The 21,300-nt window shown below is 37.4% G+C and overlaps 2 protein-coding genes across 3 annotated transcripts in view; both read right to left on the reverse strand.

The window, feature by feature from the left end:
- LOC113680872 (uncharacterized) overlaps positions 1–4,569 on the reverse strand; it is a 14,948-nt gene extending 10,379 nt beyond the window's left edge. Inside the window, exons 1-5 of one of the 2 annotated variants that reach the window (XM_089181992.1) lie at positions 3,816–4,569; positions 2,795–2,835; positions 1,691–1,779; positions 1,174–1,316; positions 991–1,043 (exon numbers count right to left, since the gene is read on the reverse strand). In XM_089181992.1, the coding sequence (XP_089038118.1) occupies positions 991–1,043; positions 1,174–1,316; positions 1,691–1,719 (225 nt within the window). In that variant the 5' untranslated portion in view covers positions 1,720–1,779; positions 2,795–2,835; positions 3,816–4,569. The remainder of the gene's footprint in view (positions 1–990; positions 1,044–1,173; positions 1,317–1,690; positions 1,780–2,794; positions 2,836–3,815) is intronic. The other variant, XM_027197920.2, reaches the window with a different exon arrangement.
- A 2,844-nt stretch (positions 4,570–7,413) lies between these two features.
- Positions 7,414–10,353, reverse strand: LOC149039983 (sodium-dependent phosphate transport protein 2B-like). The gene is made up of 4 exons (XM_089181499.1): positions 10,279–10,353; positions 10,036–10,162; positions 9,652–9,924; positions 7,414–8,666 (listed from the first exon to the last, which is right to left on the reverse strand). The coding sequence occupies exons 1-4, from the start codon at positions 10,351–10,353 to the stop codon at positions 7,414–7,416; spliced, it is 1,728 nt and encodes a 575-aa protein (XP_089037625.1).
- Between the last annotated feature and the right edge of the window lie 10,947 nt (positions 10,354–21,300).

A 21,300-nucleotide genomic window follows, 5' to 3' on the forward strand; every position in this document is an offset into this window, starting at 1 on the left:
TGTTGAAAGAAAGCCAGGTTGGCTATTTCCAAAAAAAATAGAGATCTCCAGTTCTATTGAGCCTAACAAGTCCCTTAAAATGGGAAAATTCTCTTTAGCTCAAGCTAGTGTTAAATGGAAATTTGTTACTGATGTACCGGATATCTTTGGATTATTTTTGTCACCATCAAGGTTTTGTTTTCACGCATGCCAATAATAATTTGTTCATCACACAACTAATTATGCGTGAAATAAACCCGAGTTGGCATCATGTTTTCATGCTGCTTTGTGGCACTCTTAATACAATAAAATTAATTTGAGAGGTGGAAACGCATGTAGGTGAGAATTTTTTTCAATTCAACTACCAGTAGATTTTAAAATTACCACATAACCTGCACCTCCCTATTACCTGAAGTGGCGCATGTTAAATGCAAAATCAACAGATTACCCACGGGTAAACAGCTGAAAATTATCGTACATCGAGTTCAGATTAAATGGTAAGCCTTCCACATGAAATGAATAGAAGAGCTTACAAAGTTTTCTTTCATGGTTGGACTTGTAATGTATGGCTTAATATGGCTTTCATTTCAAAGGTGCCTATCAGAAAATTGCATTAAAAAGTCATATGAAAGCAGCATTCAAAAAAGACAAGTGTCTCTTTTCAAAACACATTTTTATTCCTAGCATAAATTTTATCAGTAAGTTAAGACTCTGAGTATTGGACCCCATTTGCCTAGGTTGTATCCAAATGCAAAATTGAATGTAAGCCAGAAAAATCTGTTAATCCTAAATATAAAATGCTCACTTCTGAAGAGTTTTCCTGAAGTGGGGAGGGGGGTGGGGGGGGGGGGTGTTTCTATTCAGGACTCATAAGAACATGTCATGTCTCAAAAGGCAAACCAGAGGGACTTGCACACAAACAATTCCCACCAAAGAGCCCCATTATATACTATTAATGATATCTTCCAACACAACATCAGCATTCTAGGGGTATCAAAATGTAATGCATACCTGTCTGTAAATTTTCAGAACTTGGGTCAATTTTGGCACTTTGCTTGCATTCACTAGAGATAAAAAAAAATGATAGGAAGAAAAAATGAAAATAGACAAATTTGATACCTGGCAACCAAGTCTCTGATTATCTCTTGAAAATAAGTTTTCCAACAGAAAAAAAAAAATCCAAAAATAACCAACCTTGAACTTGAGTAGATCCATCAGGCATGTCTTTGAGTTGTAACAGATCAAGAACATCTTCAGTTGGGAAGTGCCTTGTGAAAGGCCGCAATGATCCCTGCCTGTGTAGAAATACCACAGCATAACCTTGCTCTAGAAAATACCTTAAGGATTAACGGTCAAGGAATCAACAAATGATGAACATTATTTGATTCTTATGTTTTGGCAACCAAAAAAAAAAGGAAAAGTCTGAGCACCTGATAAATCTATGGAGCTCTAAATTTGTAACCTCTAGAGCCTTTTACAGACTTTGATCACTCACTCAGTTTTATTCACTAGGATTGGCCACTTTGCCTGTTCAAGCAAATTCACCTGTAAAGTCAGCAGTATTCTGTAAGTACTGTTAATAAGCTCTCAGAAATGTGTGGTGGAAACAAGATCTTTTTTAAACACAATACATCATTAAGTTGCAATTTCTAAACACAGACAAATCACCCATCAAGACAGCTTCATACAAATAGCTTCTTATCAAGGATACTCAGCAGAAGCAGATCCTCTGGTTCCCATGCTGAAGTTATCAAGAAAACGAACAGCATTTTCCTCCAGTGGTACACGAGTGCCTCCAGACTATCAAGAACAATAGTTACAATCAAATGAGAAACTGCTCACTCATCTCAGCCTAAAAAATTAAGAAACCTGGAGGAATTTTTTTAAGGGGCAGTCACTATCCATCAAACCCAAGATACCAACTCCACTGTCTCAACAACAATCTCTGTGTTTTACTGAAAAGGACATTTTGTCAGATAAGCACTTAGTGATTCACAACAAGTAGAATCTTCTGATTTACACTTCTTTTGCTTCCTGAATTATAAGGTTTGTAAGTGGTTGAATAAAAACTTCATCTTATCAAGGGGGGGTGGAGATGGACACCCCAAAATCCCCCTTCCTCCAGTTCCATACCATGGTTAAGTTTTTAGCACAAAAGATTCTTTGGAATCTCAAAATACCTTGTGTAATAAACTTATATGTTAAAAGCTATCTATATCTTGAATACAATATCACACCAGAATCTCACATAAAGGTCACAAGAATAAAGGTAATACTCATTAACTAAATGAACTCTTCATTGTTACAGAAATTCTCCTTGTTAGCAACTTAGGAAATGTATGGAGAATATGCTAATTGATGTGATGGATGGTTACCTTGGAAGCTGACACATGTTCAAACAGCATGAAACTCTTTAAGAAATTAGCATAGCTCCCTTTCTATTACAAAGTTAAGTTAAATAAGAGAACTTTAGTCTTGAAGCATTTACAAGGATGCTGTCCTGCTTATATGTATCATCTACTCAAATTTAGTGCACTCAGTCTGAATGCCATTTAACCTGACCCAAGCAGCATATTTTATTTTATCTCACTTTCAGCTTGCATTCTTATAGACCTGTTAACCAGTTTTATAATCCTAAAATACATTTTAATTCTAATTACTGTACTTTTAGGATCGAGGGCCACTAGTTCATCAGTTGAATTACTGTTGTGTGTCACACTCCTTAGACAAAGTTGTTATTATAATGATTATTATTATTATCATGGTGTAAAGGGTAACTGACAGAAATAAAAATTGGATGGTATCTGGAGCATACCTCTCCTTCAAAAGGCTACAGTGTATGAGCTGTCAACCATTCTATGGATGGATAAAGCACACTATGGTTTTATGACATTCCTTGCTTTCATTTGTCATAAAAAAAAGTCAAATCTCCTCCTTATGGTTATTTAACAATAACGATTTGTGTCCAGGGAATTTAGTCTGTTGCCACAAAGAGAAATGACAAAATTCCAAGTTGATACTATTTTAATTTTTTGCACCAAAATAATTGGGATTGCGATCGACGTATGACTGAATATTCATAAGAGCACAATACACAGATTGGAATAATCCGTTCTGCTAAGCTGAAAATTTGATTTCGTATCTGCACTACTCTGATTTAGTGTCCCCGTTTTCTAGTCACAAGTGTAAGTTTGCGCACCAAAATTCCAGATATTTTAATCAGAGAATTATGAATACTTTATGGATAAAACATTATGTAAATGTATCATTTTCATTATAATAGTATAGCGTAGCTCGCATCTGAGAACGAACAGCAATTCACACAAGCGGAACCAAGAGTAGATGCAAATATACTCCACTCTCGGGGATTAAAATAATCTTGGCAAGGTTACGCTCAAATACACACAAACAAACCGATGTTATTTCCAAAATTTAAATACCCCAAAAACTGCGGGATTAATTCCCAATATCAAAACATAAACACTTCTCTCAAGATGTTGTCGAACTTCGAGAAAATTATTGCGCACAAACATTAACAATTAAAATCATAAGGTCGCTGTTGAAACGCTCAACTGATCACGACTAGCTTTCGTGCATTTCGCAGCAAAAGCACGTCACCTCTCAAAATGACAATTCTGCTTAAAGCAACTCGATTAATTCTAAATTTTGGAAGTATAAATGAATTTTAGTAACATTATTATGTCATAATATATACTATTTCTTGCATGTTTTAATCGTAATGTCAGATTAAGGAGTGTATGTGCATATGCATGGATTTCCGGCCCGAGTAGTTTTCTTCTTAAAATATCTGTGAAAGCTATAGACTAACAACTCACCGTCACAAACACTATTTCTTTTCCAGCTGCCCGATGTTTACCTGCAAATTCACAGACAGATGCCCTCACTTCTTTCAGGTTTCCAGGAGGTGTGTGTCGAGAGAAATATTCAACCCAATCCGCCATGATTCATGAAATATCCCTCATTACATATTCCGCTTTGATTTTTGAGAAAACTGTGTTCTCCTCGCTTCAAGAAGAAAACCTTTCACTTCTGTTTGTCAATATACGTCATTGAAACGATTGAAATCGATGGAAACACATTTTCATCCCAAAATACCGACTATTTTAACCACAATTTGACACAGAAAGTCGCGAAGGAGGAGAAATAATTTGCGAGCATCGCATAAATTATTACATACGGATGGCATAGTAGCCAATCAGAGAGCTGTATTTGAAACCAATTGTCTGCCCTACGTGACAAGAAAGCAGAACAGTAAACAAAACTTAACTTAATTCTACAATTTACCAAGATGTATCAGTTTTTAGCTCAGGTAAAATCTGAATTTCATTATTTTTCTATGATACTTAGCTTTCTGGCAAAGGTAAAGAGATCCTACGGCGATCTTTGTAGATCTTTGTCACTGAATCCTCAGGAAATAAAACTGATCACTGCCTCAGGGGCAAACAGTAAAGCTAGCGCTCATTTCGGACTACATCTAATTTAAAAGAGCATGAAAAGGAGAAATAAAGTGGCTGTTTAACCAGTTAGCGATGTTAAGAAAGTACAGATTGATATGCTCTGACCTTTTCTATTTTGCCGAATGTCGAGATGTGGGAGAGAGGGAGGGAAGGTGACGTCATAGAACCTTCACGCGGTACTTAGGCATGATGAGATGTAAGAAAGCACTTATGTAAAAATAAAAGGGTAAAATGAAAGGATTTTCCCAGTTCGAGTTTAATTGCCTATCAAATGCATTCTGACTGTTATTGCAAATTGTTTTCCCTCTCTAGGACCCTCTCCCTTGCAAGAGGGGACAGTTTGAAACTTCCAAGTCTTAACACTCTATCAAATTCTTAATTAAGGGACATCACTGGAATCAAACGCCCAATTCTCAAGAACAGCCAACTAAGAATTATGGGTAGGGTAGGCTCTAAGATCTCACCAGTTAACCCTTTCACTCCCAAGTTCTCATTAGTAATTCTCATTACTGACTGCTGCACAATTCCCATGATGTTAGTTGTGAGAATTTGTTACTGAATCAACTGATAATCCCCTAATTGCCACTACTCTCTATTTCCATCACTTGTGCGCTTGAAATTGTATGGATATTGCGAGTAGATTGTCTTGGTCACTCATGGGAGTTAAAGGATTAAATAAGAAATCAAGTATGCAGATGTACCAGGGAATGAAGTTTAAATTCTTTTCTGCTAATTGCTAGGATGAGACAAAATTTCACCGGAAGTGACATAACGCTAATCAGCGAGTGTTTGTGATATTAATTTTGGAAGATCGTTCAAATTCTGGAGCTTTTCACATTCTCTTAAACTCCTCTTACTAGATCAAAATAAGCTAATCCTTAAATCGATGTATACACTACTTCATCCTAGCAACGAACACCTAAGACAAACAGTAATTCCGACTTTCCCATCACAATGTTGAACCAGTTCAAGTCAGCATACAATGCAACAGCAACAGGTTTACTTAACAAAGCCCTTTATGGTGGTCCAAGACACTAGTTGAAACAAATAAAATCAACCGAATGGAACAGAACACGCTAATAGAAAACCATCAGCATTCAGTTAATCATCAATCTCACCCCAACTGTGCACATCTTTCGCCTCAGCTGTCTTTTTAATGAATGGCTATCAATCATTCTTTCAGTCACAAATGGATCAGTTTCAATGAGGCATAACACATCGTTCAGGCCTGTTAACACTAAACCAGACTCTGCTGTCATTTCCCTGAGAATGTTGCCTTGGTCTTTTGTTAAACCCAAGAAATATCAGAAGCCTTTACATAACTTCTGAGATGACCTTCAGCACAATCTTCAGAGACAAATTTGGACAAATAAAATAAGGTTATGGTCATTTAGCAGCAGAACTGTTGCACAAATGCTGATGGTTGACATAACAAAATTTGATTGTCGAGAGAAAAAAATTCATGAAAAGTTCAGACTTCTACAATTTATGGGCTTTGTATATTCACCTGCTGTCTGCAAAGTGATTTGCTGTTTTGGTCTGATTCATATCATTTATGCAGACAAAAATATTGACAAACTGTCAAGAAACAATTTTTTTTTATTAAAGAGAAACTGCAACAAAAAATGAAAGAAAATTGAAAAAGACAACAAGCCTACCTCAAGACTTTGCATTTTTTTTTGCAATGAATTCATGTTCCAATTTGTGAAAGTTTAAATTTCACTCAAAGGCCGACTCCTTATTCATAACTAATACACCTCAGTGGCTGAGGTTATATTTTCAAAAAAATTCTTCTAAATTGCCCAGTTGTGGCATTGTTTGAACTATTCTTATTGGTTTAATTTTCGGCCAGCTTACTTTCTGTTATGTTGAAGAACCTGGAAAATGAAACAAATGATGATCAGACAAAATAATACAGTTATAACCCGAGCTATTATTCTCATACTTAAATGTATGAAACCTTCCTGAGAAAAAAAAAAGAGAGATATGGTGACCAATTTGAAGATGACCTTTTCCTCTTGCATTCTTTATAAATAATATTATGGGACAAAGGGCTTGTTTACTCCGAAATGAGCAAATAAAAAATATATAACTCATTTAACTCAACCCATTGAATTGTTTATTCTCATAACAAACATTAATACAATGTCCTTTAAATTAACAATAGTTATGATACTATAAATAACAAACTTACCTTAGCATGAAAGCAAGCTCTGTGTTTTATTCAACATTAAAAGCAATGTACAAATCTAACATAGCATGTTACTGTATCTACATGTAAACCCCATATGCATCAGAAGTCAGACTAGACACATGACCGTTTAACTTGATCATAAAGATAATTGGTTTTTTAGCTACAATTCCTGCACACTAATCCATAGATGTATTTTTTTTTGGATGTAAATAGGGTTTACATAACCTGAAAAACAGGAAGCAAGAATTACGAAAATATCACTACCCACAAAGTAGTTTTAAGATCACTGTTACATGAACCACTAATTAATGTATATAACATTTAGCAGGGAACAAAGTTTAGTCACTAAAGAGATTACTCACATTACTAGGAAGTTTGCACCATGCCAAATAGTAGAGCAATTTTCACTTCTTTTAATTTTAGCCATCTGAAAAGATGTTTTAGGTATTTTGCCAAATAGCTTCCAAAGAAAAACTACATGATTGAGCTACTATTGTAACATATTAGCACAGAGTTCCTTTCTCCCATTCCACAAATTGGAGAATGTCTGCCACAAAACAAAAAAAACTTGATCGTTTTAATTGCATTTATCAGACAAAATAAATGATTCAAAGACACTAAGGGTTAATTAAAATAAAATAATCAAAAACAAAAATCAGCATGTTTTAACTGCTTTCATCTTCTAATGAATAACTCTGAAAACTACTGATCTAACCATAGGCTCCAGACTAAATAAATACAAAAACCAGTCACTCTGGCAAGTCAAAGAAAGTAGATAAGTGACCTCACTGGTAAGATGAGGATATTAAGATACCTCAAAAGGATTTCAAAGACTCCTGCTAAATGACCAGGAGGTTTCCTTACAAAGATGTTCACAATGACAATGAACAGGAAGAGAAGTAGGAGGGGTGCAGCTACACCAAGGAGAATCTGCCAACTAGCAGTTGATAAGCCAATGACAGCGGCTGGAAAAAGGAAAAAGCCAAACACCAGGTATGCAATGGCAAACCATCTGTAGTCAGCCGTTTTGTTTCCTAATGACTTGGCAAAACCAATGGGAACTTTTCGCAGGTAAGGGATAGGATACCACACCAGGATACCGGAAATATTGAAGAATAGATGGCAGAAGGCAATCTGAAGGGCCTTGTCCAGATTTGACGAACTTGCCAAAGCAGCCAAAATACCTGTTGCAGTTGTTCCAATGTTTGAACCCAAGGTAAGAGGGAAGGCTCGTTCAATGGTAACGACTCCAACTCCTATCAGAGGTGTAAGGGCTGATGTAAAGATGGCACTGGACTGGACCAACATAGTAAGACCAGCACCAACAAGAATTGTCAAGTAGCCAGTGAGATGTTTGAATGGTCCAGGGAAGTCTGCATTGACGGTCTTCTTGATGATTTTTGCCATCTGACCACGAAGCATGGAGTGAAGAACCTTAACAATACTGACAAGACAGATACAGAGCAGGCCAATGGAGAGAACCAGGATTATGATGCCAACCTTAGTGTCGCTCAGGGAAGTACCATGGAAGAGAAACTTGCATGAGGCAGGTTCAATTGTTGTCACATTTTCCAAAAAAGTAGTCCCATTCAAAGTTTTATTGACAGTCTCTATTACTTCCTTGGGTGAACAGTCTTTGATAAGGGATTTTGCCTCTGATGATTTATCTCCCAGTGCAATCTTCTCTATAATTTTGTTGTCTAACTGAATTATAAGCTTAGTAAATGGTTCTGTCAATTTCTTCAGCAACTTTTTGTTGGTTCCTTTCTTCTGAGTCAAAGGAAGTACATCGATGAACGCATCAGTAAGATGAAGTAGGAAATGCGTGATAACCTCCAAGGGTAGGAATATGAGCACAGACAGCCAGTTAAATATATCATGTACTGTCGCACCAGCAAAGGCACGTCGAAACTCATTACGTTCAGCAGCTTGTGCAAGCGAAACTATGGTGTTGGTGACTGATGTTCCTATGTTGGCACCCATCACAATTGGAATAGCAGGTTCAACATCTAAAACTGAAAAAATGTACACATACTCTTTTACATCTACTAAAATTCAATTTAATTCATAAATCTAGCAAGGCTGTTTATGTCAACAAAATTTAGCTAAAATAACACAATTGGACTCAGTCAAAAGACCACATTCAAGACCAATATTTACCCCTAACAAGTCACCATACAACTTCTGAGCGAATGATGGACAAGAAACATCACAATTTCATCTTAAGTAATTAATACAAATCTCCTTTGATTGGCATGAAGTTTTAAATTTAATGTTTTGCCAATAAAAAAAAAATCGTGTCTGATATGGCCCTTGCATACATTAACCTCCACAAATTAACAAACCTCGGTATTTTAATATAATCAGAACTATAGGTAATGAGGCAGAGCAACATAAAGAGCACCTACCACGCAAATAACATCACTGAAATTCGTCACTTGACGAGAACCCCTTTCAGTATACTTACTTATTGAAGATCGAATTTTTCGTCAACGAAATTATTAGAGTCTTAAAGAGCTGCAAGTGAAGTTAAAACACTGAAAAATTTAGTTATGTTCGGAAACAAAATTGTGCATTATAACAGGTGTCAAATGTTCCTCAACACTGGCAATGGGGGCAACTATTAACAGCAAAGTTTCCGCACAGCCCCATACTATTGTAAAACAAATCTGTTTTCCCAACGGAAATGTATTGTTTTTGTCATTGTTTTCTCTGTTCAAGAACTGAATGCATAATGTAGGATGGGGCTGTGCGGAAATTTTACCCTATTAACGTATCCAATAGTTTTCACTAGACCTACGATTAATACCCGAAAAACATCGAGGAAAGTGAAGAAAATTTTTAAAAAACTGTACGAAATCTTAGAGAAGTGTTCCAAGTTTTCACCCCCAAACGATTGATTGCTAACAAAAATAAAGAATTCAACAAATATTTAACACAAACTTGTACTGAGGAGTATTATTTAAAATGCTTCTTTTAAAAATACCAAATCAAACTTACTCTGCGCAGCGACCATTGAAACAACGATGGATGTGGTTGTAGATGAACTTTGGACAAGAACCGTCGCCAAGATGCCGATCATCAAGCCAGCGATCGGGTTACTCAAAATTTTATTAGACGCAAATGCTTCGCCTGCCGCTTTTCCTCCAAGCAATCGGAAGGCACTGCTGAGGAAGTCCAGTGAACAGATAAATACATAGAGAAGACCAAGAAGAAGAATGACCTTGGCAACTGCCAAAGACACTCGTTTCACTTTGCCGCATCCATCAAGTTCTGTGGACCCGCCAAAATCAGAATTAGTGTTGAACGGGAAAATCGGTTCACAAATGCTATAAATTTCATGACAAGATCAAAAAGTACAACAACAAAAGCTTTACTACTTACCAGACCACTTAGGGCCAAGATCTTGGAGTTCAGGCAAAGCCCAAGGATCAAATTCTTCACCCTCTTCGTCCTCGTGAAGTCCATTTCCTGCCTCCTCGTCTACCGGCAAGTAAGCTGTATTGGAATTCTAAAAAATAGAGGATCGAAAAAATTAAAACATTTTCGAAGTCACTGAGAATTATTACCTTGGGCAGTGGTGAACCAAATCGTGTGGAAAGTCTCTACGCGTTAGTTACTACCTACCGGCGGATCTGCCTGACCTGGAGCTTCCATTTCTATGATCGTCATTCGAGCAGAAATATCCAATGTGTCTGTCATTTTAGGAGAACTAACTAATAATGAGATGTACAACAGTTTTATCTCGTCCAAAATTACGTAAAGACGGTAATCCAATCACATTAAACTGGGAGTAACGATACCCATTTTGATTGGCTGCTGCGGATGATCCGAGGTATCCGCATGACACCGACACGTGAAAAAATTGAACTTTGACGTTCGCGGGTCGTGCGATAGGGATCTTGAACAGCGTACACGTGGTTATGTGGGTTTTCTCTGAAGGAACAAGTTCCCTGTGCGTTTCTTTGTTAGCGGGAACCTTTTCTTCAGAGTTAACACTTGCGCGCCTATCTACGTTTAGGAGTCGTTCTTGACATGGTCGGGCTTTCTTTGTCTATAAAAAAAAAAACAAGACTTAACGAGGGTGAAGATGAAATTGCCGAATCAAATCTTCGATAAAGAGTGCCAAGAACTCAGGCTCATTTCAACAATGCAAATACTTTAGACCAATACGAGCTCGAGTCCGAGGCTACATGACGCTGTTCAGATGGAAAAAAAGATTTCAAAATAACATTCAAGCACTCTAGATGGCCCGCGTTTTTTATGCAAGAAATTGTCTATCTTGAAGAGAGTTTGTTCAGTACGAATTAGGCCCAACTATTAATTAAAGTTTGTCCACAAAAAATAAAATATGGAATGAAAATGAGTTAATGTCGATAGAAATCAATTTAACTGTGGCTAAAGGTACGAGGCAAATTTAATATTAAACTGGTTGATTCTCTCGGGTCGACTTCCCTTTTAGTAAATTTCAGTAACTGGTGATATCACATCGAAACTGAAAATCTCATTTTCCAGGCTGTGCATACGAGGAATTTAGACTTTAGACGCCGCACAAGACAAACTAGACTTTAGACCTCGCATGATGTTCTCTCTTTACCGAACGACTTCGTGGGCGCGTGATCTAACAACAACATTCTTGCGCGGATATCACGCTCGTGACCCTGGTGCCTCCACGAACCTACAAGCAGTAAAGGACTACTGCGACATAGGCTAGATCGTAGGAACCAAAGGGAAACTGCCATATCTTACACCAGCGTATGACGCACCACAACATACCTATGCACCCCACCACGAATAAATGGATGAACAAATGTCATTGACAAAGAATTTATCGAGTCCGCAAGAAACACGCGCGCGTGACGTTTCGCACTCGCGTGCCGGGCAAAATCATTCGCGCCTGGATAGATCGATTGCATGTTTCGCAAGTCGCAAAGAAATGAAATATAGTGAAATGGCTTTTTTAATATTTAATCGCACAATTTTTAAAGTAAGCACATAACTCACGGACAAATAAGTTATCCGTCTTGACTCCAAGCATGATCTCATGAGGGACTAGTGCTATCAAAGTAGCCACTCTGAAAGACATGAAACCCTCTGACAAGCATCAGAAATCTCATTGACGTCTCGTGAGTATGGTCCATCTGGCTTGTGCCATGTCACTTATCTAATGATTTCTACATTCGGATGGTTATTTTATTATATGTCAAGGTTTATCTCCAGCTTATTGTACTTTTGAGCAAGAGAACATGATTCGCGAAAAACCCGTTCAAACAAATAATTTTTGCAAACCTTGGTAATGAAGGAGCGCAACAAGAAACAACACAAGCTGAAATCTTACGGGGTGATTGTGATGATCTGCAATTTCTGGGGAAATGAGTAAATTTATGGCTAGTCTTATTATCTTATGAAAGTGAAAGCAGACTTGCTGAAACAATAGGATCACACGCGTTAAGCATTTCAAACTACTGCAGGTGAAAGTACAAGTCGATTTATGTCACTGCTATGCACAAAGAAAAGCTGCCAGCAGCAATGATGGCCTTTTCACTCGTCAGTGTAACAAGCTGATCAAAGTTTTAGCATTCTTAGAACAATTAGACGGTAATGACAACACAAGAAAATATATGAAAACGAAGAACGTAGAATGTTGATATGAAACATTTATGTATGAAGCTTACTCCTAGAAGCTTGCTATTGTTCGATTTTGGCAAGGAAAAATTACTGTGCATTGTACAAATTTTGAATCCGTTGTTCCATAAATATTTAACGTACCTGATGGGCTCCTGACTTACCTATGTACCACAAGAATATTTTCATTCATGATGCAAACATCTTTCTTCGAAAACAGTGAGTTATATGGAATAAAACATACATCATAATAAAGTGTGATTAAATTATTGACAACTACAGTCACTGCAGTTATCTTCAAAACTAGAAAAGTAATATATAAGCCAAGCGCACTGAAGTTTCATTTTACTTAATTTCAAAGAGAATCAGCTATTATTTTGTTAAAACGCAAAACATATACACTAATCTAGTATTATAAAATTTTAGTAGAATCAAGAAGAAGCCAACAAGAACGATTCAAGCTAATAGCCTGCTCTTTAGGATATATAGGACTGGCACGAGGGAGCGGCGGAGGCGGGGCCTACGAGCCCCCTCTACCTTCCCTTCTTTAATTTTGTGTAGTATGAAAATTAACGCCGAGAATTACAACCTATTCAATTGCTTCAGTTTTCTGCTGGGTTCGTAAACGAAGTTGATAGCTGTTGTCGATTCCTTTTGTTCTCGTAAACTGTCGTAAACGTTTATTTGAATGACGCTACGCTTGACCAAAAGTTACTGTGCTAGATGCCAGATCGTTACTGGAAAAAAGGGAAATAAAATAGCTGTCAACTTAACATCATGACACTAACAGAAAACCAATGCAATTCAAAGGGTAATATTTCTCGGCTCAACGAAAAAATAAGGGGATTATTTAACAGAACTTAAAGAGGCCCTTTGGTTGAAATCCACAAACAGAGTAGGTCATAACTAAAACAGTCACAGGATCATAACCATTTGTGGTAACCTGCTGAAAATTAGCAGGAGGAAAGTATACGACCCTATATACCAGCCAATAATAAAGTTGACCAGATTTGTTTATTCTCATTTGCTGGAGTTAGAAAAATCATTGTGCCTGTTGGAGAGAGGTGGATGCACTTTGACAACTTTATTACTTGGAGATTTCAATCTACCCAAGGGTTGACTGGTCCAATCCGTCTTGTCCTATTGGCTTTGATACTTTATCCTCGATGTTTTGCTCCATATCTCAAGATTACTTTTCCCATCAAATGGTCTTGAATCCTACACGGGGAGATAACATATTGGATTTGGTGTTACTTACGGCTCCTGATTTGTTGTTTGACCTTAGTGTTTGATCATAATTCTATTGCATTTAATTTGAGACTCAAAATCTCACGACCAAGGCAAACCTCCAGGATTGTTCATGACTTTGGTTCTGCTAATTGGAATGGTCTACGGGACGATTTCTCATATATGCCTTGGACAACTGCTTTCTTAGTGGATGATATGAATGATGTTTGGGATGCATGGAAAGCACTGTTTATGGAAGCAGTTGAACGTAATATTCCAACAAAGTCCCTGAAGTATAAAAGGAATATACCATGGTTTAATTCTGAATTACGAATCCTTGTTTAAAAGAAACGGCGCTTGTGGAGGAAAGCAAAATCCTCAAGGGACGCACTGCTAATTGGGCTCAATTCAAGTCCTTTAGCAATAGGGTGAAGGATAGTTTGAATAAAGCGAACTAGAAATATGTTGTTTTGGTCCTTTGTTAAATTATGCACTGGTTATTTTAGTATTCCCAGTTGTACTGAATACAATGGTCAATCTACCTTTACACCCAAAGGGAAAGCTAATATATTTAATAAATTCTTTCATAGTGTATTTCACGAAAGATCTGAAGAGATGGATAATGAGGTTGTTACACCTTTCACTGAGAGCATGGTTTCACATGTTCAGTGGCTTCTTTCTTATACAGCGTATAGTTATTTATATTAGCCTTGGAGAGCAGTTTTTATATGGGAATTCAGTTTCCCCCTATTGCTTTCCTTTAACTACTGTACTTTTATATGGTAGTCAAGATTTAACAAATATTATATGGTTATTATTAGTTATTAGTTATTGTTGTGATTTTTATTAGTAGTTATCATAATAGTAGGATTTTGTACAGTGGTGAAAAGCATTATTAAACTTTAACTCCCAGAAGTGATTGACAAGAAACTTCTCCCTATAATACCCAAACAATATTCAGCAAACAGGTAATGAGAATATTCAAACTTATCAAGGAGAAGCTGCTATCTTGATCTAGCACCAAGTTCTCATAACTAATTTACGAGGAAATGTGTAGCAGCTAGAGGGAAGAATTAACAATAAGATCTTGGGAGTTAAAGGGTTAAACCTAATTAACAAATACAAAGACTATCATTTTTAAACCTTTCTTCTGCCCCCTCAAATTTAAAGCACAAAATACATCCAACTGAGCTGGTTTTAAGAAACATGGATCTACTTAAAAAGCACTTCAAACCTATTGAGCAAAATTGAGTTTTGATCATTAATGTTGCCATGGCGACCAATTCATTCCGAGAAAAGATTAACTCCTCAAAACTCAAATACTTTTCAGTCAAACTGAATTTTGCTCAATAGGTTTCTAGTATGTCATGTCTCAATATCTGTGGCAAATTTGGTGATGTTTGCACAAATACATCCTGAGAAATTTCAGGGGGCACCCAGATTTTCACGAAAAATCCATATTTGCAGGAAATACAATTTAAAGGAAAAAATAAATGGAAATATGGGTCCAAGTTGGCCTTTAACATAAAAACACAATATGTTGGCAAGAACATTTTGAAACAAATATGCCCAAAGTTATTTCCTGGTCTACTTAGTCTTTTTCTTCTTTTTACCTTCATTGCAAGATTCTATTTCCCCAAGAGTCTCAGCTGCACATGTCACACCCTTTCCACGCATCCTGAGATCCTCATTGCACTGTTTAGCTTGTCTGCTGGCAACTCTGTATTTCTTGTGCTGATTTTGTACTCTCTTCTCTGCCTGTTTAATTCTCTCTGAATCCCTTCTCCTAGCTTCCAGTTTAGCATTATCACTCACAGGTTGTGAGTGACATACTGAACAGCATGTTAAGCATTTCACACAGCTTGGCAATTCCCTCTTTTTTAACTCCCATCACAAATGCACTGTACACTATTTGTCAATTCAGATCTTTGCCTTGAATTTTCCTTGGAGTGGTATCGTTGGAGGGGTGATCACCAGTGACAAAGAACTCTATCATGCCACAGTCACACTTGACAAAGACTGAACTGCTCATCCCCATTCTGTTTACAGTGCTCTCTAATACTTCAACTTACCTACACGAGAAATTAAAAGAAACAATCTATCAATTTCCTAGTTTAAATCCAGATAAATTAGTGATCATGGATTTTGTTTCATATTTTCCAGCATGATAAGTAGCACAATGCAAAAATTTCAACAGACTCACCTGAGGCACATGGGACGTGAGTATGTATTTTGTTTAAAAACTTCCTGAGACTTTCCATTGATATCAGGCGATGTCCTTGAGAAATTTCTAAGTCATCATCATATACTTTCGGGTAAAGGTTCCGCACAGCCCCATACTATTGTAAAACAAATCTGTTTTCCCAACGGAAATGTATTGTTTTTGTCATTGTTTTCTCTGTTCAAGAACTGAATGCATAATGTAGGATGGGGCTGTGCGGAAATTTTACCTACTTTCGTCCGAGGAAGAGGTATCAACCGCACAAGCGCCAAGTTTTCGCGAAGAAACCGGGATTGCTGGTGGTGGAATCATTTCGCTCATCACATCATCTTCACCGAAGAACGTGATATTTACAGTTTGTTTTTGAACACCTTTGAACCCTTTACACTTATTTGAAATACCTTTCTTTAAAACAGACTGTTTTTCCCCCAGCTTTAGCATAATCATATACCTCGTTAAAACGGAATTTATAAACTGTGAACTGATACACTTTGATCAAAACTGGCGACTTTGCCAGACCTTGTTGTAGCTCGCTGCTCCCTGTAGCTTCCTGTAGCTGTGTATCCAGGCCTCCAAAATAACTTTTAGAATTTGGAATGAACTATGGGATTTTTGGGAACACGGGAACGTGGAACAGAGTGTTCCTTTTACATTTAAGCCGAGAAAATTCGGTTGTTTTGAACTAGTTACCGTGGCAGCGGAAAAGCAACCTTCAAAACAACGCCGTTTATTTGACTCTGCAAAAGAATTTATGCAAAAACAAACAACATATTTAAAATCTTGATAGATTCAAGTAAATATTTTCCAAAAAAAAAATTAAGCAACAAATTTTTTAATCTTACCAAATTTCAACCAGAGGGCCCCCTTAATTTAGAGATATTTCCGTCAACAACAGCGGCATAAAAATTTTTAAATGGCTGTATTTAATTGGTTGAAATTCACTCAACAGCAAGGCTATCCCAATAAACAGATCCCCGAAGTTGATAAAAAATCTGGTGAAGATTTTCCGAGATAAAATCCGTAGAACGGTTTACGTATTTTCTAATAACCCTAAGAAATTAATAATGATTGCCATGCCTCTCCCACCATTTCAAACTTCAATCCTCTGGTCAAGGCACGTATGAAAATCGTTCGATGGCAAAGGGGCAAAGTTTGCTTTGAGCGCTTTGAATAAAGCTGGTTGGAGCTTAGTTAAATACATTGACCTCCTTAGATATTAGAGATCCCTCATTAGAAGAACAAACCTATAACAGTGTTCTCCTACGATTTCTTTACTTTTTTCTGATAGAGAACGTTTTTGGGCATAGTACATAATTACAACTTCTTAAGTATCGTTGTAAAGCTCTATTGTTTTTAGTTATTCAGCAAGCGATATGAGAGCAGCATGTAATGTATTTCAAATTCATACCTTCATCTCCTTTGAAGACGTCTTGAGACGAAAATTTAAGAAGGGACCTTTCAATCCTATGAACTCCAAGAATTCCGACCGTAAGTCAATAGCTTTCCATTTCAAAACATCGAACGTAATTTGGTAAGGTTTTATGTTACCATAGTTTAAAGTCCGAGTGTTTTGAGCGAAAAGCAAAATAAGTGTAAAGTCCACAAAAAACAGGGCTTAAATGGCCTTACATAATTTCTGCGAGAGTCATTTACAGATGCAGCTCAAAAGTGTGGCAGTCTTAGTGCTAGCGTTAGTTGTCCTTGTTATTGCTGTTTTCAGTCTAAACATACTAACACTCTCTACTTTCCTAACGTTCGCCTAGCAAGTGTAGTAGCTTGATTCCTTTTAGCAACACTACTACCATAAAGAAGAACTTTTGTCGCGTTCGGAAGGGGGAATAGGTTTTTCCGCCACTAATTTGTTCCCTCAATTGTTTATGTTAAAGAGAACGTACACAACGATAACGCTATTGTCGGAGGTAAAGTTGGTGTGAACTGAACACGACTGCCTCGGATTAAAAGCAATCTTTCCGGTCTTAGAAATAAAAATAATAATGGTGCTGAAGCGATATAATTCAGCTGGTTGACCTAAGTTTCAACTTCAGAAGTAAAACGTTGCGATACGAAATTGACCTTTAAACATGACGGAGAAAACAAATATGACCAAATATAGCAATGTCTCCGATAAAAAACACCGTGCAGTTTGAGTGTGGCAAGCGGGCGCCCCTGAATTTAAATTTTTTATTGCACTCTACACGATTTGTAGGGTAACCCGTCCTTTCCTTGCTTGATTAATCGTTAATTTTCATAAAAGTAAAAAAGTAATCCCACTAAAAATACCAATGCGTCGACTTCGGAGGAGCGGGGATGGCGCAGTGGTGATAGCGCTGTGGTGCTAGCGCTTGCCTCCCTCCTCTGTTGCTCGGGTTCAATCGCCGGAACTGGTGTCACATGTAGCCGGGTTGAGTTTTTTGTTGGTTGTCGCCTTGCTCGAGGGAAATACTCCGGTCTTCCGGTTTTTTCCCCCACCAAAAAGTGGAGAGGAAGAGTCACGTCGTGGAATGTCCACTGCGAAATTCCATTATTCCCATTACTATTGTTATTATTATCAACATTATTATCATACTAATAATCATTATTGTTATTATTATTATTAATATTATTATCAACATATTACCATATAAATCTACCATTTCAAAGTAGCACCAGCGTCTGTGAAGAACTCTCAGAGCTGTTTCAAGCTCCTTAAGCAACAATTAGTACAGCTTAAACCCAAACATCTATATAAAAGTCTACTAAAGTCCACGGATTGAGAAAGCAACTGTTCGTTTATGACGAACAGATGAGAAGGGGTTGAGAAAGTAGGAGAAATTAAAAAGGTAATTCAAGTAAAACGAAAGAACATTCACGAAAATACATAGGGTATGCAGTACACGAGAAGTCACTACGCTATGCGGGTACATTAAATCATGCGCAGAATAATAATAAACGACCCTTGTCACCGTTGTTCCGTTGAATAGCAACAATCTAAGCTATGCATTTATTCTGCGATTATAATTTGTAAGTCTTGATGACACTGATCGATTGTTGTCACCAATGGCATTCCTTGATTAAGTGACAACCGTTAAGAGCGCGAAATATTTTGCAATACAATTTGGATGACATTGAGCCTAAACCTGATTGAACCATGCCCTGAGATAGGCACTCGGTCAGTGAAGAAGCGGATGAGCCAAATTAAACGACGAAAATTGATAACTAGGCATTATCGCACCACTACGCACTTAGAGTTATCACACTTTGCAGAAATAAGTTTTTAACTTGTCAGAGTTTTATTGTTACGATTACAAACTGTAAATGGACTTGCAATTTCAGGAAAAGAAATCGAAACTTCCACTCATTAATTGGAATCAAGTTAAATGCAGTCACATATTGTCTTCACTGAAATATCCTGATTAAGGGGCCTCCCCTTCCAGAAAATATGGACTCCACGAAGGCAGGTTAACAGTTATCATATTGAAATAACTGAAAATAACAAAGGTCCTCTTTTCCCTCTGAGCTTCAGATTTCCTCCAGATCATTTCCAAAGTCATCAAAAAAGTTTAAAAAGTTTTCGTCGTCGTCGTTTCACCATGCAATTTCTGAGTCCTAATCACAAACTCCATAGCCTTCAGAAACCTCTTGGCCATCATCGTCACTCCACTCTGTATCTTCAGTTTGTGCGAAATAATCTGCGAATTCAAGAACGTCCTTAATCCTTCGGTATCTGGAACTGAAGCTTCGGTATCTATGAAGTCATCTCTAGCAACGAGTGAATCTCCCTGATAAGTTTCAGGGGGCTTACCTCCACCATCGATAGATTCAAGATCATCACCGTCGCTCCAGTCGTCTTCTTCATCGTCATCTAACTCACCTTGAGTATAAAGAAGGTCATAAGTATCATTTTTATTCTGATGTGAATTTCCATGATAGGTTTCTTGGAGTTTACCTTTGCTATTGACAGATTCAAGATCTTCGCCGCCTAACCACAGGGTTTCCTCGTCGTCATCCATCTCACCTTTAGCACAAAGAGAGTTATTAGTATCGTGTTAATTCTGCTGTTTATCTCCATGATAACTTCATGGGACTTACCTTCAGTGTCGGCTTCTTTGTCATCATCTACCCCACCTTTAGCGCAAAGAGAGTCATTAGTATAATCTTAATCCTCAATAAACATCCATGTCACGTCGCATGGGGCTTACCTTCTCTTTACCGATAGAATCATCGTAAGTTTTATGGGACCTACCTTCACTATCAATAGATTCATAATCATCACTGTCTCTCCAGTCGGCTTCTTCATCGTCATCCAGCTTACCTTTCGCAGAAAGAAAGTCGTTCGTATCATTTAAATTCCGTTGGGAATAATCTCCATGATAACGAATATAGAAACGATCCTGGCAATTATGAACACTACTCAACTAGTAGTTGAAACAAGGCTTCATTATCAATAGATTCATTATCATCACCGTCCCTCCATTCATCTTCATTATCGTCATCCAACTCACCTTTAGCACAAACAGGGTTATAAGTAATCATTTAAATGTGCTGCAAATCTTCATAATAGCTTCATGAGGCTTACCTTCACCATTAATATATTTTTGATCATCATAGTCTCTCCATTCAGCTTCTACATCGTCATCCAACTCACCTTTAGCACGAAGAGAGTCGGTAGTATCATCTTGATTCTGCTATACATATTAAATGTGTATGAATCTCCATGATATGTTTTATGAAGCTTACCTTCACTATCAATAGATTTTTCATCATCATAGTCTCTCCATTCAGCTTCCACATCCTCATCCAACTCACCTTTAACACGAAGAGAGTCGTTAGTATCATCTTCATTCTGCTTTGAATGCCCATGATAAGTTTCATGGCGCTTACCCTCACTGTCGCTGGCATCATCATTATCACTGAGTCTCCACTCTGCGTCTTCATCGTTATCGGGCTCACCTTTGAGACAAAGATAGTCCTTAGTATCGTCTTAGTTAAGCTGTGAATTTCTGTGTTGCGAATCTCCATATGTTTTATGAAGCTTACCTTCACTATCATATGTTTTTCATCATTACCGTCTCTCCTTCCGGCTTCGTCATCGTCATCCAGCTCACCTTTAGCACAAAGAGGCTCATAAGTAACATTTTAAATATTCTTTATGATATGATAGGTTTCATGAGGTTTACACTGTAAAATTAAAAGAGCTGATTTGGCCCCAAAAATGGGGCCAAAACGAGTGAGTCCAGTTTGGCACTTGCTTAGGGTCAATTCAGCCCCATTGAAATGGGGCTGTTTTTGGCACCAATTTTGGGGCTGAATTGACCCCGTTGTAGGGGCCAAATTGGACCATGTGAAGGGTGAATTTGAAAAATACAGGGGCCACTTTGAAATTTATAGGGGCCAAAACAGCCCCCGAAATTTCAGCCCTCTCACAAATGGCCCCTTTAAAAAGACCCAATTCAGCTCCATTGTGGGCCACTTCAGAAGTAGAGGGCTCTTTCCTCTCCATGCTGATTTTCCCCCTTACATTCAAATAATGAAAATACACCACATACTTTATCTTTCAAACACTCATTTATTAGCTTCTAGATATTGTTTCTGTAAAA

Source organism: Pocillopora damicornis, chromosome 9 (genome assembly GCF_964200805.1).
Source record: "Pocillopora damicornis chromosome 9, jaPocDami1.2, whole genome shotgun sequence".
Classification (NCBI taxonomy): Eukaryota; Metazoa; Cnidaria; class Anthozoa; order Scleractinia; family Pocilloporidae; genus Pocillopora; species Pocillopora damicornis.